This window comes from Aulonocara sp. 'chitande type north' Nkhata Bay, linkage group LG7, assembly GCF_057382095.1.
Source record: "Aulonocara sp. 'chitande type north' Nkhata Bay isolate Kocher_YH1m ecotype deep benthic linkage group LG7, A_spYH_male_GT1.1, whole genome shotgun sequence".
Taxonomy (NCBI): Eukaryota; Metazoa; Chordata; class Actinopteri; order Cichliformes; family Cichlidae; genus Aulonocara; species Aulonocara sp. 'chitande type north' Nkhata Bay.
Window position 1 is genome coordinate 28,909,658 of NC_141350.1, and position 20,748 is coordinate 28,930,405.

Here is a 20,748-nt window from a genome sequence, read left to right on the forward strand (position 1 = left end):
TTTTGGGTTCACGTTTAATGGTGAAAGATACACATACACAAGGCTACCACAAGGGTTTCAAAATAGCCCAACATTGTATGCCGAAGCATTGAAACAATCTATGTCACTGTGTACATTACCTGCACCAGGACAATATCTGCTTTACGTAGATGACATCTTGGTAACAGGACACACACAGGAGCAATGCAAAGTGAACACCTTAACTGTGTTAAAACATTTGGCTGAACAGGGGCACAAGGTTTCGCAACACAAACTGCAATTGTGGAGCCCAAAGGTTACATATTTAGGGCATACACTCACGGGAGAAGGAAAGAAACTACTAGATGGTAGAAAAGTGACTGTACAAAATGCCCCAAAACCTTTAACAAAGCAGCAAATGATGAGTTTCTTGGGTCTCTGCAATTTCTGCAGGACCTAGATTCCAAATTATGCAGCTGAAGTTCAGCCGTTACAAGACGTGATTTATGGAAAAAACTTGGCATTAAAGGATAAAATACAGTGGACTCCAGAGGCAGAGAGGGCATTTATAGATTTAAAAACCACAACCTGGTTTCAGCGATATTTTTGTAGATGGTTCAGCATCTAAAAGTAGTACTGGCCAAAACTGCGTAGGTTATGCAGTAACTACAGCAGACAGTGTGATTGAAGCAAAACCTCTTACACCCTCACACTCAGCACAGAGTGCAGAACTGAAAGCAGTTATAAGAGCATGTGAACTACACAAAGGCCGATCTATAAATATTCACACTGATAGCCAGTATGTTTTCTCAGCAGTACACCATTTTGCGAGAATTTGGCAAAATAGAGGTATGGTCACATCCACAGGTAACCCAGTACAACATGGGGACCTACTGAAGACTACTGGAAGTGATCACCTTGCCAAAACAATTGGCACTTTGTAAATGTGCGGCACATCAAAAAGACAACTCTGTTGTCACAAAAGGAAATAACTTTGCAGACCAAACAGCAAAGCAGGCTGCACAACAAACGATAACGCTTCTAACATCCAAACGTTGTACACAAATACCACTTGACGTACTAAGAGACGAACAAAAAGCTGCAACAACCACTGAACAGAACAAGTGGCTGAAATGTGGAGCACAGCTAAAAGATGATTTAATGGTTTGTGATGGAAAACCAATATTACCAAAGTCTCTACACAAAACAGCAGCCTTAGTGACCCATGGTATAACGCATGTGTCAACAGGAGGGATGTTAAAGATAATTAATACACATTTCTACACTATAAATTTTGAAACTTCAGCGAAAGAATTTGTAAGAACATGTCTAATCTGTCAAAAACACAATTCACAAGGAAATTTAAGACCTAAGAGAGGCCAGTTCCCCACACCACCTCATCCATTTCACACTATCCACATGGATTTTATTGAACTGAATGAATGTCAAGGATCAAAATATGCTTTAGTGATTATAGATGTGTTTTCAAACTGGCCAGAGATATATCCAGTAAAAAAGGAATGATGCAATCTCCGTTGCAAAATGTTTATGTAATCATTTTATTCCCACTTATGGCATTCCTTCATTGATTAGATCTGACAATGGCACACATTTTGTCAACGAAGTTATCAGAAAAGTTTCAGAAGTATTAGATTTTAACATTAAAAATCATTGTGCATACCATCCTCAGAGTGTAGGATTAGTAGAAAGAACTAACGGCACTATAAAACAAAGACTGAGGAAATGCATGGAAGAAACAAAAAGACCATGGCCAGAGTGCATAGGTCTAGTAAAAATGTGGATGAGACTAACTTAGGGCTCCCAAAAATTGACACCATTTGAAATAATTCATGGGAGACCTTTTCCACTACCAATAACAAGTGAACCAATAGATAAATCTGTTAGAGAGCCAACTTTAGCAGAATGGATGGTAAAGCTACTAAAAAACCAGGACATTGTGTTGAACAATAAACTGCCATGTGATTCCTCTCCAATCTCTTGCAGATTAAAGCCAGGCGATTCGGTCCTTATACGAGTACTCCAGAGAAAGAATTGGAACTCACCCCGGTGGGAAGGTCCATACCAAGTACTCCTAACGACGCCAACAGCTTGCAAAATCGCTGAGAGGCCCTCTTGGATCCACCAGAGCCATTGCAAAAAAGTGGAAGTGAGTGACAGCACAACCTAAAGTCACCACCACCCCGACTCTTTGGTGATCTACAGGTGAAGGGAGGGCTGATCGGGTATGTCCCGCCTTCTACTTCTCGCCTGTAGTCTACTCACCAGAGTAAATCGGTGTGTCTGGTCATCATGAAGATTATTCTGTTTACCACCTTGGCCCTGCTGCTTACAGCATGGACCCTGATGCACGTAAAGGATCAAGAAGCCAACCTACATAGAAGGGCATAGACATATGACAACTCGCACCTGGCTGAAGTGACACAGGACCACATCCATCCCTGGATGAATAACGCCTGGTATAGATACATATATAATCGCACAGAAGGCAAAGATTGTTATATATGCTCACACATGCCTGCTACAACACAGCATGCTACATTATATGGCAGACCTATGAACATGACTCAAGTGACATGTGCAGAAAGCTTTGCCAGTCTAGGTTATCAATATTCAGGAATTCTTTTAAACCACAGCGACCCCCTGACTATTGGACTTCGAGATGGCACCTGTGACCAATTGTTTTGGGTTAACTTGAAGGTTAAACAAAGACATGAAGCACTGCATTTCCCGGTGTTCCTAGACAATCCAATAAAATGGGAGCATCTGAGATGTTATCGCCAGACGATAGGAACCATTGATTTAGGGACCACCAGGAACTGTGTAGGAACGTATACACATACACTTGGTGGCCCAGTGAAGAACAACAGTCCATCTAACGGTACCTATTGGGTACAGGGAATGGCATGGCTATGTGGACAGCGTGCCTATTTCATACTCCCAGAGCAGTGGACAGGCACATGTGCCCCTATATTCATCTCTGACCACACATTCAAGATAACGGCAATCAAGAGCTTCCAATCTACGAGAAAGAAACGAGAAGCCCAGCAAGTGGAGCCACATGATTCCGTGTGGGGCACTGACGTACCGAAAGAATTTAAAACATGGACTACTGGACAAAAGATTGTCCATGCAATATTTCCATGAATTGGAGTTGGAAAACATGCCCTGCGTATTGAAACTCTAGATTATCGTTTTGGGCTGTTTTTAAATGCATCGACCACCATCAACAACGAGCAAAATCAGGAAATTGATGCCATAAGAATAACTGTTATGCAACACCGAGTTGCTCTGGACATGATCTTGGCAGAAAAGGGTGGACTGTGTGTTTTGTTCAATACAACTTGTTGCACATACAGTGGGGCAAAAAAGGATTTAGTCAGCCACCGATTGTGCAAGTTCCCCCACTTAAAATGATGACAGAGGTCAGTAATTTGCACCAGAGGTACACTTCAACTGTGAGAGACAGAATGTGGAAAAAAAAATCCATGAATCCACATGGTAGGATTTGTAAAGAATTTATTCGTAAATCAGGGTGGAAAATAAGTATTTGGTCAATAACAAAAATACAACTCAATACTTTGTAACATAAGCTTTGTTGGCAATAACAGAGGTCAAACGTTTACTATAGGTCTTTACCAGGTTTGCACACACAGTAGCTGGTATTTTGGCCCATTCCTCCATGCAGATCTTCTCGAGAGCAGTGATGTTTTGGGGCTGTCGCCGAGCAACACGGACTTTCAACTCCCGCCACAGATTTTCTATGGGGTTGAGGTCTGGAGACTGGCTAGGCCACTCCAGGACTTTCAAATGCTTCTTACGGAGCCACTCCTTTGTTGCCCGGGCGGTGTGTTTTGGATCATTGTCATGTTGGAAGACCCAGCCTCGTTTCATCTTCAAAGTTCTCACTGATGGAAGGAGGTTTTGGCTCAAAATCTCACGATACATGGCCCCATTCATTCTGTCCTTAACACAGATCAGTCGTCCTGTCCCCTTGGCAGAAAAACAGCCCCATAGCATGATGTTTCCACCCCCATGCTTCACAGTAGGTATGGTGTTCTTGGGATGCAACTCAGTATTCTTCTTCCTCCAAACACGACGAGTTGAGTCTATACCAAAAAGTTCTACTTTGGTTTCATCTGACCACATGACATTCTCCCAATCCTCTGCTGTATCATCCATGTGCTCTCTGGCAAACTTCAGACGGGCCTGGACATGCACTGGCTTCAGCAGCGGAACACGTCTGGCACTGCGGGATTTGATTCCCTGCCGTTGTAGTGTGTTACTGATGGTGACCTTTGTTACTTTGGTCCCAGCTCTCTGCAGGTCATTCACCAGGTCCCCCCGTGTGGTTCTGGGATCTTTGCTCACCGTTCTCATGATCATTTTGACCCCACGGGATGAGATCTTGCGTGGAGCCCCAGATCGAGGGAGATTATCAGTGGTCTTGTATGTCTTCCATTTTCTGATGATTGTTCCCACAGTTGATTTTTTCACACCAAGTTGCTTGCCTATTGTAGATTCACTCTTCCCAGTCTGGTGCAGGTCTACAATACTTTTCCTGGTGTCCTTCGAAAGCTCTTTGGTCTTGGTCATGGCAGAGTTTGGAGTCTGACTGTTTGAGGCTGTGGACAGGTGTCTTTTATACAGATGATGAGTTTAAACAGGTGCCATTCATACAGGTAACGAGTGGGGGACAGAAAAGCTTCTTACAGAAGACGTTACAGGTCTGTGAGAGCCAGAGATTTTCCTTGTTTGAGGTGACCAAATACTTATTTTCCACCCTAATTTACAAATAAATTCTTTACAAATCCTACCATGTGAATTCATGGATTTTTTTTTCACATTCTGTCTCTCACAGTTGAAGTGTACCTCTGGTGCAAATTACTGACCTCTGTCATCATTTTAAGTGGGGGAACTTGCACAATCGGTGGCTGACTAAATACTTTTTTGCCCCACTGTATATTGCAGACAATGTGCATTCTGATAATATGACAAATGCTCTACAATTACTTAGAAATGTTCAACAGGCACAGGTAACCGATTGGGCAAATTCACAAAGTAATTGGTGGGATTGGTTTATGAGCGGCTCATGGAGAACATTGATGTTTAAGGTTTTGATGTTTTTTGGCCTAATACTTATCATGTTTTGTATCTTTACTACATGCATTATCCCCTGTGTAAGAGGAATGGTATCAAGGATGATATCTCAATCTCTCGTTGCATATATCACTGTGCCAGACAAGGAAGAAGGAGAAGACGATGAGTATGAAACTAATGTGATGAATGATTATGTTTGAATGATATACATTTTATGACGACCAGACCGAAAGCACTCACAATGTAGGGTCTGTGTCTGAAACACATTGATGTATCTCTTTAATTTCAGCTACAAACAGGAGGGAATGTTGAAAGATTTTTAATTTTGTGAATTGTGTTTAGTTGTAGCTTCATATAAAGGAAGAAGAGCTTGTGAATTGAAAATACCACAGGAAAAGGGAGTGAAAACAGATGTGCAGAGGAATGCTGTGACATACATAGTACCTCCTTTGTTAACAGGCAAGCTAACGGTCTCTTTCTCCTTTTATGGAAATGTTTTTGTATTTTGAACATGTCACTCCTACTTCCTTGAAGGCTCAAGTATAAATAAAAGGATGTTCTGAATGCCCTGGGCGGTTTTTCTGTGTCACGTCTGCTGTGCACACTCTGGTGTAGAGCAGATTAGATCGTGGCCGCCCATGCGCATGTAAAAAAATAGATATCTTAGTTGTGAGTTTCTTTATCTTCTAAACAACTTTCTCTTCACAATCATCCATTAATCAACCAGCATTTAACAAACTTTATTTTGAAATGAAGCTTTTTGACATTTATTCACTGATATTTGGTCTTCATTTCAAGTCTCCATTAGTGGGAGCATTTGCTGATTTAACGTTTCTTCTGTTTACATCAAATTCAATGAAAATCAAATCTAAGTGTGAATTGGAGTCCCCAATAAACAGATACTATAGAAAACATGGAGACTGTAGAATATTTACATTGGATATGCTTATTTGTTCCCTTCAATAAAAATCAATCAGTTCATCAAATAAAATCAGTCGTTGATCGACTCAGTTTGATTGACAGGACAGATGATCAGAGGTGCAGAGTTTTTACCACCATCATTCTTACAGGGACAGAAGAATGGGTGGAGTTTGTGAATGAAGGAGCAGCCAGTAAAGGAGTGGATAAGACCTGCAGCACCTACATCATAAAAGGAGACCAGACCCTCCTCATAATCCACAAACACCCCCACCATCTCAGGACCAGACTGAAGACAGAGGGGGACTGGAGGACCAGCAAGAGCTTTGTATTCATTTCCATTTCTTAGCCACACAGTCCAGAAACCATCCTGAGGAGTCAGTTCGATTTTTCCCTTCCTGTTGATCGACTCTCTGGCCACTCCTAAATCCCAGTCAGTTTTTCCTTTAACCTGAACCTCAAAGTAAAATCTGCCTGAAGAGAAACTCTGCTTTCCTAAAACATTAGGGCATGGAGAAAATCTCTCTGGGTTGTCAGGAAGTTTCTTCCTCACATCACCACAGTGCACTTGTTTTTCATCATCAGACAGGATGAGTTTAGAATTTGCTGTATCCGGATCCAGAGTCACGTCCACTGCATACTGCTGGACCCTCTTCAGCTCAGCCTCAAACAGCTTCTTCTTCATAAGTTTCCTGAGCGTCTCCTCCAGCTGAGCCACAGCTCTCACCACAGTCCCCTCGTATGATGGTGGACGGACGCTCACTCCTCTCCAGTCCTTGGTGGGTGGAGCAGCTTTCATGGACGAGAAGCTTTGGAGTAGGTGGAGGTGGTCTTCAGAGCGTGACAGCTGCTCCACCTCAGATCTTCTCTTCTTCAGCTCAGAGATTTCCTGTTCCAGATCTTTGATCAGACCATCAGCGCGTTTCTCTGTTGTTTCCTGTTTGTCTTCAATCTCCTTTATGAGCTCCTTCAGGCCTCTATCGACAGACTTCTTTAGAGCAGTGAAGACCTGAACACCTTCTGCTTTCTGTCTGTCTGCATCACCTTTACTCATCTTCACTGACTCTTTGATCTGCTGAATCTTCAGTCGTCTCTTCTGGATCATCTGCTGAATTTCAGCCTCTGTCTTCTCCAGCTCTGCCTTCTTTCCTTCATATTCGTCCTTCAGAGGAACAAACTCGTGGTTCTTGTGGTCTAAAACAGAACAGAGCATGCAGACACATGTGTGGTCGGTCTTACAGAACAGCTCCAGAGGTTTATCATGCTTCTTACACATTCTGCCCTCCAGGTTCTCCACAGCATCAATCAGCTGATGTCTTTTCAGACCTTTCTTTGTCAGATGAGGCTCCAGGTGAGTCTGACAGTAGGACTCCTGACACACCAGGCAGGACTTCAGGGCCTTCAGTCTGGTTCCAGTGCAGATGTCACAGGGAACTTCTCCTGGTTTGGCAGCTTGTTGCTCTGAGATACTGCTGCTGGCCTTCTGCTGAACTTCACGTCTGAACTGAGCGACCACCTCAGAGAGCAAAGTGTTGATCCTCAGCTGAGGTCTAGTGTAGAAAGTCTCTTTACACATAGGACACTGACACATGGCATTCATGTCCCAGTGCTGAGTGATGCAGTTTTTGCAGAAGTTGTGTCCACATGGTATACTGACTGGATCAGTGAACACATCCAGACAGATGCAGCACAGAAACTGATCTTCAGATCGTAGATTGCTCACAGCAGAGATGTCTGCACTCTGACGGAGAAATAAAAGAAACACATTTTATATAAAATTCACTTTAAATTTCATTTTAAAAAAGAGAGAAACAAATTTCAGTGTTGTGCTCTTTACAAAACCAAGCAAATTTGAACCTAAAAGTGTGACATGTCAAAATCTGTTTATTCAGAATGTCTGATTTTAAAATTCTCCAAAGATGAACCTTTTACACACACACACACACACACACACGCACGCACGCACGCACGCACGCACGCACGCACGCACGCACACACACACACACACACACACAAATTGTGCTCTGTGGTGCTTCTGAGAAGAAATGACTGACACAACTGGGATCAATTCAGTGAGTTTCTGAAAACGTCAGGAAGGACTGATGAAAGATGACACACAACAGAGCTGTACAGTAACACAAAACGAGTATATAAATAAAAACAGTCAGCCGTTTATTAGGAAGTTGTTGGAAGGGTTTCTCCGCTCACAGCTAGTGACTCCTGGTGACGACAGTGCCTAGCCTGATCCAGATACAGTGCTACTTGCTAAGACTGAGGACTCTACCAAAGTGGTACATCACTAACTGGCGTATAAACAAAACAGAATACCCAATGATGACATTAAAAAAAATCTCTTGGCATTCTGACCATGGAGGTTTGTGTTATTAGAGAATGACAGGAAACAATAATAAGCTTGGTGGAGGAAGTAAAGCCTTGAGACTTTGAGAACAGGAGGAATATGGCACTGGACATTGTGGAGTTTGAGCAATACTACTGAATGAATGAGATCATAGTAACTGGACTAAAAATGAAGTAAAGTGGCAGTGACAATGACGGAGAGTAATCATGTGTGTGACCTGACTAAATACACACAAGGGTGATTAGGGGGAGTGAAAACACATGGGGAAACAGCTGACTGACATGAACCTAATGACGGGACAGGGGAAGTGAAACTAAATACAATGAACAAAGAACACAAGACTCCTTCAAAATAAAACAGGAAACATGGTGAAAAATACAATAAACAACGGAATAAAACTAAAATACACAAGCCACTGGGTCACAGATCCAGTACTGTGACACTTTATTTTCCTAAGAGCCTTTTTGCCTAGAACTTTACAAGATCAACAGGACCCTTAGAGCCTTCATCAGGAACTCACTGGGGACGTGGCGCACAACACTAGAGGCCAACTTAAAGTCAATAGCACACATCACCATGTACACATCACCACCATGTATTTCCCATGTCTACTCTGTGCCTTTCCCATGTCAGACGTTTCATGTCTCTATGTTCCCTGTGTCTCCACAGTCAGTCATATCTCGATGTTGCAGTTTCTACTCTTGTCTCTGTGCTCCATGTTTGCTCTGTTTTTCCCTGTCTTGCATTTCCTGTTTTACATTGATAGTTTCATGTCCTGTGTTTAGTATTTTGAGATTTGCTTCCCCTTTGTCTCTTTATGTCAGATTAGTCCCAGCTGTGTTTTCCTCCTCTTTCCCATTCTCTCTTCACTCCCTGGTGTATGTAAGCCCTGTGTTTTCCTCTGTCTGTTGTCGCGTCGTACACCATCTTTCAATTCAATTCAATTCAATTCAATTTTATTTATATAGCGCCAAATCACAACATAAGTCGCCTCAAGGCGCTTCATAGATACAGAGAAAAACCCAACAATCATATGACCCCCTATGAGCAAGCATCTTTGCTGTGTGTTTCCTCCGTTTCCTAGTCCTCTGTTTCCCTGTTTAGTTCTTTAGTTTCCTAGTTCTTTAGTTTTATTTTTATGTTTTTTATTTCTAGTTTTTTGTTTTCTGTATAAATGTAAATGGTAAATGGCCTGTATTTGTATAGGGCTTTTCTAGTCCCTAAGGACCCCAAAGCGCTTTACACAACCAGTCATCCACCCATTCACACACTGGTGATGGCAAGCTACATTGTAGCCACAGCCACCCTGGGGCGCACTGACAGAGGCGAGGCTGCCGGACACTGGTGCCACCGGGCCCTCTGACCACCACCAGTAGGCAACGGGTGAAGTGTCTCGCCCAAGGACACAACGACCGAGACTGTCCAAGCCGGGGCTCGAACCGGCAACCTTCCGATTACAAGGCGAACTCCCAACTCTTGAGCCACAATCGCCCTTGTGTTGTAGTATTATGTCCAGTAATAAAGCTGCCATTTTCATTTAAATTGAGTCCTGCGTTTGGGTCCTACATCCTACCTGCCACACAGCACAGCCATGACACTCAGTGAGATCATTAACAAGACTGCATACGGATACCAACTGTGAATTGGAGAAATCACCAGCCATCTTTACATGGATGACATCAAGCTGTGTGCCAAGACCAATCGAGACATCGATTCACTGGAATGTCATTCAGACTAGAGAAGTGTAGTTGGATGGTAAAAAACAGAGAGGGAATATAGTCAGAACTGAGGAGATCGCACAAGAAGGTAACACTGCAGACACTGAGGACAGCTACAAGTACCTGGGAATCCCACAGACAAATGGGAACTATGAAGAGGACACTAGGAAAGCCGCAACCACCAAATACCTGCAGAGGATCAGGCAAGCGCTGAGGAGTCAGTTGAGTGGTAAGAACAAGACCTGGGCAATCAACGCCTACGCCCTGCCGTGGTTTAGATACAGCAGGGCGTATCTAAACCACGGCAAGTTGGCCAAAGGAGGAGATGGATGTCACTGACATCAAGACAAGGAAGCTCCTGACATTGCATTGAGGGTTTCACCCCAAATCCAGCACCCTGGGACTTTACACTAAGCATAAGGAAGGAGGCTGGGGACTAGTGAGTGTCAGTAACATGGTCCAGGATGAGACAACAAACATCCACAGTTGTGCTTCGTTATTTACGAAGCACAACTGACCATGTGCTTAGTAAATACCTCAGGTAGCAGAAACCAAAGAAAGAAGAGAAGCAAGAGGAGCCACCATAATGGAGGCTCCTGGACAGTATGTACCACTGGCAGACAGAGGAAGTGGCTGACATCCAGAAATCTTACCAGTGACTGGTCAAAGCTGGACTGAAAGACAGCACAGAGGCCCTAATCATGGCAGCACAGGAATTAGCTCTTTGTCTGGGATCCTGAATTTGATCAGCAGTTCATGAATGAGGTTTTGTTGATGTAACCCTTATTTAACTTACATTTAATTTCCTGTTCCTGTTTTTATTGTTCATGATAATAAAATAAAGTAAAATAAAAATTCTGAGATTCACTGATTTACTGATATTACAGAAGAATAGCTCTGCTAACAAGCTCTACTCACTCAGTAACAAACACACTGTATTTAGTCTGATCATTTCCCAGTAACATTTAAATTTACAATAATTGACTACACAGCAGTGGGGAGTAGATTTCATCACAGTGCATGTCTTTCTGACAGTGCTCTAAGTTTAAGAATATAATTCACCCACTGTTATCTTCTTCAATGCCCTGTACCAACATAGAGCAGAGCAGCTACCTGAACGCTACCCCAACAGAGGTCGATTATCTTGTTTATAACTTTACCTCCTCACTACGTATGACTCTGGATACTGTAGCTCTGGTGAAAACTAAGGCCTCAAATCAGAAGTACCTGACTGCTTGGTATAATTCTCAAACATGTAGCTTAAAGCAGATAACTCGTAAGATGGAGAGGAAATGGCATGTCACAAATTAAAAGATCATGATTTAGCCTGGAGAAATAGTTTGTTGCTCTATAAGAAAGCCCCACGTAAAGCTAGAACATCTTACTATTCATTAATGATTGAAGAAAATAAGAACAACCCTAGGTTTCTCTTCAGCACTGTAGCCAGGCTGACGAAAAGTCAGAGCTCTGTTGAGCCAAGCATTCCTTTAACGTTAACTAGTAATGAGTTCATGAACTTCATCGCAATTTTTTTTTAACCATTAGAGAAAAAAATACTCATAATTATCTAACAGATGTAACGTCATGTACAGCTACTTTTGTTGATATTTATTTAGACTCAGCTGCACTCACCACTGTTGCTGAGAAAAACCCAATGGACTCCAGTGAGTCTTATTTTAGAAACAAACAGGACTCAACTGCAGCTCTGCTGCTGCTCTCTCACACTTTCACTTCTGGAGAATGACGTTGAACTTCTCGTCTTTCAGTTGTTGCTCCGCCTCTATCTGCAGCTATGTGTCTGTGTTTGCTGCCTCTGCCTTTACAGGAATTTATACTTAGTGACTTTATGCAGCAGGTGGGAGGAGTGAAGAGTGGTGTGTGGGTAAAGTTCACACAGTAATGAAGGCCTCAGGTGATCAGAAGAAACTCACCTGAATTTCCTTTTTCCGCAGCAGACTGAGAGCTTCTGGTGGACACTGAAGCTGACAGATGTTTCTTCTGAGCTGAAATGATGCTTTAAATTGAATATGAATGGTTTAACTACTGCCAGCTTGATGGCCTGTGGTACATAGCCGATTATTAGAGATAGGTTGATCATCCCAAAAGGTTGACTCTGTTCATCTGGACGTAGCATTTTCAGTGGAAGAAACGTTTCATCACTCATCCAAGTGATTCTTCAGTCTCAGCCGACTGCAGATTTCCCCAACAATATAAACAGCACATTTGCACAATGACTGAAACTAGCACCACTGAATGAACAATGGGCTGTCAGGTATGCAAATTAATATGCAAATTGTCAATTTGCATATTGATGCAATGTTCAGATAAACAGAATCAACTTTTTGGAATTTACTTACCTGGATGATTGAGCATGCATGAAGACATAGGTTAATCATATTTAAGATTGAATGACCAGTAATGGTCAAAACTTTATTTGTGAAGAAGTTCATGAAGTTAACGTTAACTAGTTACTGGTTAGCGTTAAAGAAATGGTTTGCTCAACAGAGCTTAACAAAAGATCTGGCTGTGGTAGGCTCGTGTCTAGGACTTGGCCATGGTGTGTAAGGCCCGGCTGTGAGGATGACTGTGCAAAGTTTTCCCTGAGTTCTTGTTCAGAGCAAAGCTTCAAGGTGAAGCTGATGGTTCAAATTTGATCCTATTTTGAGATACTGGGCTCCATCTCCTGCACACTGTTTATCTACTTATTTCTGTCTGTGCCAGGTGAGCTGGCGTTCCTCTAGCAGGCCAGTTCAGGCCGGAATAGGAAGTTTAAGTTTGGTTGACTTTCCCAGCTCCTACCTCCAGGCAGCCTGGTGTCTGATTTGACTGGTCTATTTCTGGCTTTTAGCATTCAAGGACACAGCCTGCGAGAGCATGTCTGTGTGTGTGTGTGTGTGTGTGTGTGTGTGTGTGTGAGGCAGAGTTAGAAAGATGAAGGGAGGGAGGGAGGAAAGGAAGATGCTAGAGCCGTGATGAGCTGGACATCATCTTCTAAAATCAGTTTCGTGTTTACAGCTTCGAAGTACGTCTGACACACCTGTGTGCGATATGGCCCCAGTTTCCTGTTTATTAGGGTCACCTAGCTGAAACTGAACCTCCTCCATGAAGGTTGCAGGCTGAGAGTAAATAATAAAAACCACTGTATGCAGGTTTACCCAAAGTTTATACAGCACTACAGCTCCCTCTTTGTTTCACTCACAGGTCCAAGTTTGACTGCTTTTAATCATGTTGAGTTGATTTTCTATCTTTTTGTTGTCATTTTGCATTTTTTTAATTCACAATATACATTTTTGGAGGTGTTTAGTTAACATAATTGTTTATTGCTATTTTTGTGGTCATTGTGTTTGAAGCTGTTGTTGGAGGGTTGAAAGCTCGGAGACTTAACCTGGCCTCAGTGTGGCTGCTGCAGGAATTGGAGATAAAGAGCGTGTCTGAATGAGGCGTCGCCTGCTCTCGGTGGTATTTTACAGCTTTTAGTCTGTGCTGCAACGTCTTTTAGTCGATCAGTCTTCTGTTTCAGTTCCCATGTCCGTCACTGGTGGCTTGAGGCTGCAGACACGCTGACTTCCGTGCAGGAGGCTGCCAGATAAAGTTGCTTAATCCGTCACCTCTGATAATGCAGCCTGTAGCAATTGTTCAGTTAACAGGTGACATTTTCCCTTCAAACGCACTCCCACTCCTCCTCCCCCACCTTATTTACCTCAGAACGCCACAAAAGGAGAGATGCCTGCATAATTAACTTGCCGGTTAGGCGGCTGATAATTGCCGCTACTTTGAAAAAGCTGTACAGCTAAATGATCAGCGGTGTGTGTGTGTGTGTGTCTATAGGTGGAATCATTTGTCACAACGCACCAGAGCTGCTGTTGTTTCTTCTAAATGGAAGAGGAAGAGATAATGGCAGCAGGAAAGGGCATGTACAGGCAAACATGACTGTTTAAAATTAATCTTCACACAGAGACATTTTAAATGATTTTCAAACAGCTCCATGATGACAGCATGTGTGGAAGAAAGCTTTGCAGGTGTGGTTTGCATGCAGAGCAGAGTTCAGCCTGAAGACTTCAGACGAGGCAGGTTGTCAGTGGCTGACAGGTAATGACACAGAAACACAGCAGCGATCATGCTGACAGATTTGGGTGAAGCTGAGTCACTTCCTTCACTCCGCATTCTTATTTACAGCACTGAGTGAAAAGTTTCAGTCACTAGTTCCAACGCTCTGCACCATCAGGTAGGCATCTGATTTATTCTCCAACAGGATGATGATTCAAAACATCCAACCAGAGAAGAACAAGGAGCTCCACCAGATAACAGACAGAGGAAAAATCTCAGCATCAGTGAGTCAGACTGGGATACATACATAGCTGGACTGGCCATCGGGCATACCGGGCATTTGCCCGGTGGGCCGCTGGTGATTTTTTGTTTTTATGGGCCGATGGATTTTTTTTTTTTTTTTTTTTTTTTAGGAAGGGTATATATAATGAAAGGTGTTGGATTGGCCAGTTGGTCATGATCGACTCTGGGCTGGACCAATTACAGCCGAGGAGGCCGGATGCACCCGCCCCCTTGTTTAGCAATCACGTGATTTTCGCGCATTGCATGCCGGGAACTCGTGGCAAAACAATCCAAGTACCGCATCAAATGCAAGCATTTGCAGCACCGCAAAACGTTCATTCTCCGGTTCCAATACCTTCTTGTTTTTTCTTTGCCGCACAAAAAGGGTATGTACAAAACAAAAGGAGAACAATGCCGGTCCGTACAAAGACAGACTCGACGAAAAGACAAAGAAAAGATACGAGGAAAAAATCAAAGGAGTGAAAGGGTCAGACCCTTACGAGCACACAGAGTGGACAAAAGACGTTAGCGTGCTGCCCAACTTTCACCACGCTCAGATTTATAATCATACGGTTCTTGGAGTGAGTGCACACACTCATGAAGTTTAGAAACTTCAGGTCACTGCAACAAGCCCAGGTACAGTTTACCGACGGATGGGTACAGGACCTTGAAACGCACCGTGTAGAACGAAAGACCATCGTACGTATCATAAGTTTACCAGTCTCACAAATCGTCATCATAAATACACATTCGTTAACCGTTTATTAATATAACCTTTGAGCTCAACGGTAATTAATTAGTAGTGGAAATAATTTCTGGTAGCATTACAGAAATGTAGCAGTGACAATAATATTGTATGCTGTAATCGTACTGGACAATTAGTGATACAAACCAACTGTTTTATCCTGTGAATAATAGTATATGTTTTTGTCAATGTACCATGGTAATAACAGAAGCGAAACGCAATATTGTGTCAGGACAATTCACTATTTATGCACAATAAACAAAGGAGCATAGCGCGACAATTTCTGTTCAGCGCCAAACTTGCTTGTAACCTATATCACCAATTATGTTAAGAAAAATGACGCATTAACTACTACAAAACTCTGACCTTTGTGGGAATGCTTGGAGCAGACTAACATGTGAGCTGGAGTGTTCTGAGACGTTATATTTGGTATATCCAGACCATCCGTCGGCTCTTACTTCGGAAACATTGCTTAAAAAATTTCTCTTTAACGATGTAATCCGATAAAAAAAAAAAAAACGATCTCTTTACCCGTCGGCTTCCCGTGGCTGTCATGCGACCGCCTATTGCAGTTAATAATACAACAGCTTCTTGACATTTTTTGGGTTTCTTTTTATCGCTGTGTGACTGAGTTCAATTGAAAGCCTGCGTGCGCTAGTACCTCTTGCCACAAGTTCCCAGACTCCTTTGCGGTTTTACCCCTGAATGACGTCACATTTTCAATCTTTATCCTGGTGGGCCGCTCTCTAGTCAAAATGCCCAGGCCGATTTTTTGTCCCAGTCCAGCCTTGGATACATAGACTGAATTCATGAGTCCACACAGGAAACATTGATCTCACCTCTCAGGTTTACCTGGTATACGCCTATATATGACACGCAAAATCAGAACTTCATGAAGTACCAGCAGTCAGTAGATGTGAAAATCATCATTCCACCAGAGGTCGAAGAGAGGCTTCAGTGTCTGCAGGTCCTGACAGGTCAACAGCCTGCATCCACACTTCAAAGCCTCCACCCACAGTCAGGCTGCAGTTCGTACGTGTTTGGATGTGGGTCTCTGTGATGAGATGCTCGTGGTTGCAACAGGGTGACATTAATGATGTCCCATTGGCTGAGCTGCTTCTGCTGTTTGGTGTAGGTGATGTAGAAAAAAGAAAATAGATCCCAGTGAAAATGGGACATTCAATCCAATACAACTTTATTCATAGAGCACTTCAAAAACAATAATGTAGTTAACCAAAGTGCTTTCAAGGTAAAAGACAGCATGAAATACAAAATATGGACCAAAAGGAAAAATTGAAATAAAATCCATCCACTCTTCATCCAGGGCTCTGGAGATGATCCCAGCTGCAAACAGAGAAAATTTTTAAAAAAAGGACTAGTGGCTAACTCTGCTACTTACCTTCACTTCACCTTCAGTTTACCTTCTTGCTTCAGTCTGAGAGACCTTTGTGAGCGTGTGCACTAAAAACTTTATATCAAACAATTACATTTAAACTTGATTCTTGACTCACAACCAGTATAAAGAGGCAGAACTACACTGTTAAAAAAACCATCTTAAAAAAACAGTAATATTCCGGCAGCTGGGGCGCCAAAATACTACCGTAAAATAACAGAAAATAACTTTCTCATGAAAACACAGTTCTTTTCAGTAATGAAAATAGAGTTTGTTGTGCTAATTTGACATGGGATTCTGCCTTTTCCAAGTGCCTTTAGACATTAAATTAGGAACATTTTAACGTGATCGAACAATGAAATTACCTATAAACAAGGTCAATGAATGTGGCAATATGAATCATAATACGTAAATGTACAGAAATATACAGTTAACAGTTGGTTTAAATAATAATGGAATGCATGAAGAGTCTTGACCACGGACACAATACCGAGAGCATCTGAGCCGGGGCTCGAACCGGCAACCTTCTGATATTTGTATAGGGCTTTTCTAGTCCCTAAGGACCCCAAAGCGCTTTACACAACCAGTCATCCACCCATTCACACACTGGTGATGGCAAGCTACATTGTAGCCACAGCCACCCTGGGGCGCACTGACAGAGGCGAGGCTGCTGGACACTGGCGCCACCGGGCCCTCTGACCACCACCAGTAGGCAACGGGTGAAGTGTCTCGCCCAAGGACACAACGACCGAGACTGTCCAAGCCGGGGCTCGAACCGGCAACCTTCCGATTACAAGGCAAACTGCCAACTCTTGAGCCACGATCGCCCTAAAAAGCAATGATAATAATACTTATGTGATGTAACACAAGCTTATAGGAATCATGTTATATACTTTTCCATAGCATTACATTTGAATTCAACAGTTCAATCTTTCAAATAATGGACAGATATTTGTGAAATCACGATACATTTGTGAATGTATTTTCATTCAATCTAAATATGCATATGTACATTTAATAATTCTGAAAATTATGTTTTATTACATTACAGTGATTTAACATTAATTTACATTTGAAATGTGAAATCATTTACGTAACTTTAATGATATCCTAGAAGAACAGAACAAAACTGTAAAATGCACAGTAAAATACTTTTATATTAGGATTTTTTCCTACAGTGCAGCCATACCCGCGACCTTGTGGTTGTTAGTTCACATTCATTGGCCGATGCTTAGCGTCATGTTATTATGTGTCCCATCATCCAATGGCATGTCACATTGTTTTCATGGCCACACCCTCACCCCAGGTGCAGAGGCCTATTTCTGTTCAGGAATGTTGGGAATACTTTGAGATTTATAGTAATTGCAATTCCTGCCTCTACATTTATTTTTTTAATATATAATTAGGACAGCGTGGCCGTGCAATGTTTTATATGGGTTTTTTTTGTTTTTATTCCTATCAATTATATTTTCACTTGTTACCTCTGAAAATTGAATCAGACCTAGATTACATGAAATTTTCAGCAAAATTATAATTCAAATACTCCTTTAATTATTGATTATTCTCATTACTTTTCGATCATTTTATATATTTTTCCATAGTATTACATTTGAATGTAACAGATCATTCTCTTACATAACAGACAAATATTTGTGAAATTATGATACATTTCTGAATGTATTTTTACAATCTGAATATACATATGTACAAAAAATATATTTAAAAAACAAGTAAATTGTTTTTTACTATATTTACAGTGATGTTATGTTATTTTACCTCTGACATGTAAAATCACAGTCTACTTATGTAAATGTAATGATATTCTAGAAAGACAGTACAAAACTGTAAAATATACAGTAAGATACAGTGTAGACTAACGTCCTCACATCTGTGTGTTCCTGTCAGCAGCATGCTGGATCAGCAAAGCCTGGGGAGCACCAGGGTAAGGCGAGTGGTCACAGCTGCATGTAAAGCATAAAGGCTTCACTTCTCTCACAGGCAGTGCCAGAGAAGGCAGACGGATGGAGTCCACTGCAGGCTGGAGGAGAGAGCAGCTCAGTTTGGTGCTGGGTGAACTCAGTGAGTTTCATTGGGCTCAGCTCCAACAAAACTTCTAAAGCAAAGTTTCGGTTCTGACAACAAATCCAGCCTCTGCGGAGCCACCAGAGAGCAGAAACCATGAAGCTGAAACACTTTCATTCACACAGTGAATGTGTGAGAGCGTATCTGAGGTTAAACTTGTTATTTAGCCTCTGCTGTGTAAGCTCCTTCTCAAGATGACATAAATCTTTACATTACTTGTTCAGATAATAACAGCCTCTCTGCAATTCCTCGCCTCCCTGGAACTCTCGCTCCACGAGCCGAGCTGAGGTGATTATGCTGCAGCGTCTGGGGACCGTGAGAGGAGACAAATTAAAACTTTGTGTTCTGCAAGCCGGCTTCGTTAACAGTAAATATGACGTTTGCACTGTACAGATCCACCAGATGAATGGTTCCAGTCTGCACACACAGACAAACTCAGTGCTGGGCCCAGAACTCAAAAAACACTTTGTCATTTTAGTTGTGAGAGGAATCAACTGCCAGGGTCAGTGTGAAAGTCCAGGGAAGAGCAACAGAGAGCAGGAAACTCCAACAGGAAACCTTTCTTCAGCTTTCTTAGAAAAGTTCAGTGTTGTTTAAATATAATTAAGGAAAATATAAGTCTGTCCCTTCAAAGAACACACTTCATTAATACTACTGTTACCAATAATGCTATTTTTCATTAATGCGTCACATTTCAAATCAGGACCTCACAGTACGCAGCAAACTTTTGAGTGCAGTTAAAGTCCTACACAGCAGCTTGTTCTTATGCTACGACGATGATACTGTGAAGTCATGTTAATGCACCAATATTACTTTGAAATCTGCTGAAATTTAACAGTAGATTTTTTTTCTCATTCTTCTCACCCCAAACCAGTCATGGTACATTGCTGATGTCAAAAATATTATTGAAATACCACTAACTGTGTATCTGAGCGCAGTAGCCTCAGACAGTTAAATATAAGATAAGATAAACCTTTATTAGTCACACACATGGGATTTTTTTTTCTTTTTTTCAATTTTCTTTTTTCTTTTTCTTTTTTTACATATTATTACAAATAATAATAAAGGAAAAACTTGATCCAGAAAAAGACTTCAAGGACAGAAAAGTATTACAGAAAATATCTGGAAACTAGTAAATGTCATGGCGGGGTATGACGTGTATTTTGTTTAACTGACCCAAGAGCAGACACTGAGAGAGGAGTTGCAGGTGAAAAAAAGGTGAGCCTTTAATTTGGCTGATGGCACATGAAAAACAAGTAAACTAAGAAAGCTATGAGAAAACTATGAAATACTATGAAACACTATGACCAGACTGTAACTGTGGTGGGGATAACAGACAACCTGACAACTGCATACAGAAAACAGAGGACGGGATGCGGGAAGTGGGAACACATGGGGAAACAGTTGACTGGCATGAACCTAATGACAGGACAGGGAACATGAAACTAAATACAATGAACAAAGAACATAAGACTCCTTCAAAATAAAACGGGGAACATGGAGAAAAAGTACAATAATCAATGAAATAAAACTAAAATGCACACAACACTGGGTCGCAGATCCAGTACCATGACAGTAAACTCACAGACATCCAGCAGGGGCAGCACTGAGTCAGTCCCTCATAGACTTACCTGCTGAAACTTTACAGTAGAAATAACCATGTTTATACCCTGATACACAAACCTACAGAAACTTTCAGAGATCACTGCGAGTAACAAAAACAGGTATGAGGTGTTTTCTTACAGCTTGTGGTGTTCCACAGGGCTCTGTTAACAACCCTCTACTTTTTAATCCACCTTTAAATTATATTCTCTTTTGGCAATGCACAAAGGTGTCCTCCTTCATAAAAGCTCTATGAGTGCAGAATTGTGGCTTAAAGTCTACATCATTAGGGCCATGGCCTCTCTGACTGACAGGTGGATGGTGACACAGGTGGCTGTAGCTGCTAGCTGTCTGCTAGCATCAGCTGAACTGGACCTCTGGACCGTGTTTGTGCTCTTTGGTCATTTTTAATAAGATATTGTGACCAATAAAATGGCTGCTGTGAGGTTACTGTAGCATCTGAGTGATGCTACAGTAAGTGAATTCTACATTTTGAGTGAATTCTACATTTTGGTCCACTTGGTCA

At 41.9% G+C, this 20,748-nt stretch overlaps 2 protein-coding genes across 2 annotated transcripts; one reads left to right on the plus strand and one right to left on the minus strand.

The window, feature by feature from the left end:
- The first annotated feature begins 759 nt into the window (after positions 1–759).
- LOC147325372 (uncharacterized) lies at positions 760–3,123 on the plus strand. The gene is made up of 2 exons (XM_086297732.1): positions 760–807; positions 2,368–3,123. The coding sequence occupies exons 1-2, from the start codon at positions 760–762 to the stop codon at positions 3,121–3,123; spliced, it is 804 nt and encodes a 267-aa protein (XP_086153858.1).
- Positions 3,124–5,966: 2,843 nt separating this feature from the next.
- LOC147325373 (E3 ubiquitin-protein ligase TRIM21-like) lies at positions 5,967–20,281 on the minus strand. Its single transcript, XM_086297733.1, has 2 exons — positions 20,252–20,281; positions 5,967–7,735 (listed from the first exon to the last, which is right to left on the minus strand). The coding sequence occupies exons 1-2, from the start codon at positions 20,279–20,281 to the stop codon at positions 6,068–6,070; spliced, it is 1,698 nt and encodes a 565-aa protein (XP_086153859.1). The 3' UTR covers positions 5,967–6,067.
- Between the last annotated feature and the right edge of the window lie 467 nt (positions 20,282–20,748).

Coding starts and splice junctions, on each gene's coding strand:
- LOC147325373 (XM_086297733.1), bottom strand. CDS start 20,281: ATGGTTATTTCTACTGTAAAGTTTCAGCAG. Junction 7,736..20,251: donor CTACTGTAAAGTTTCAGCAG/GTAAGTCTATGA, acceptor TTTCTCCGTCAG/AGTGCAGACATCTCTGCTGT.
- LOC147325372 (XM_086297732.1), top strand. CDS start 760: ATGTTTTCTCAGCAGTACACCATTTTGCGAGAATTTGGCAAAATAGAG. Junction 808..2,367: donor GAGAATTTGGCAAAATAGAG/GTATGGTCACAT, acceptor AGAAGGGCATAG/ACATATGACAACTCGCACCT.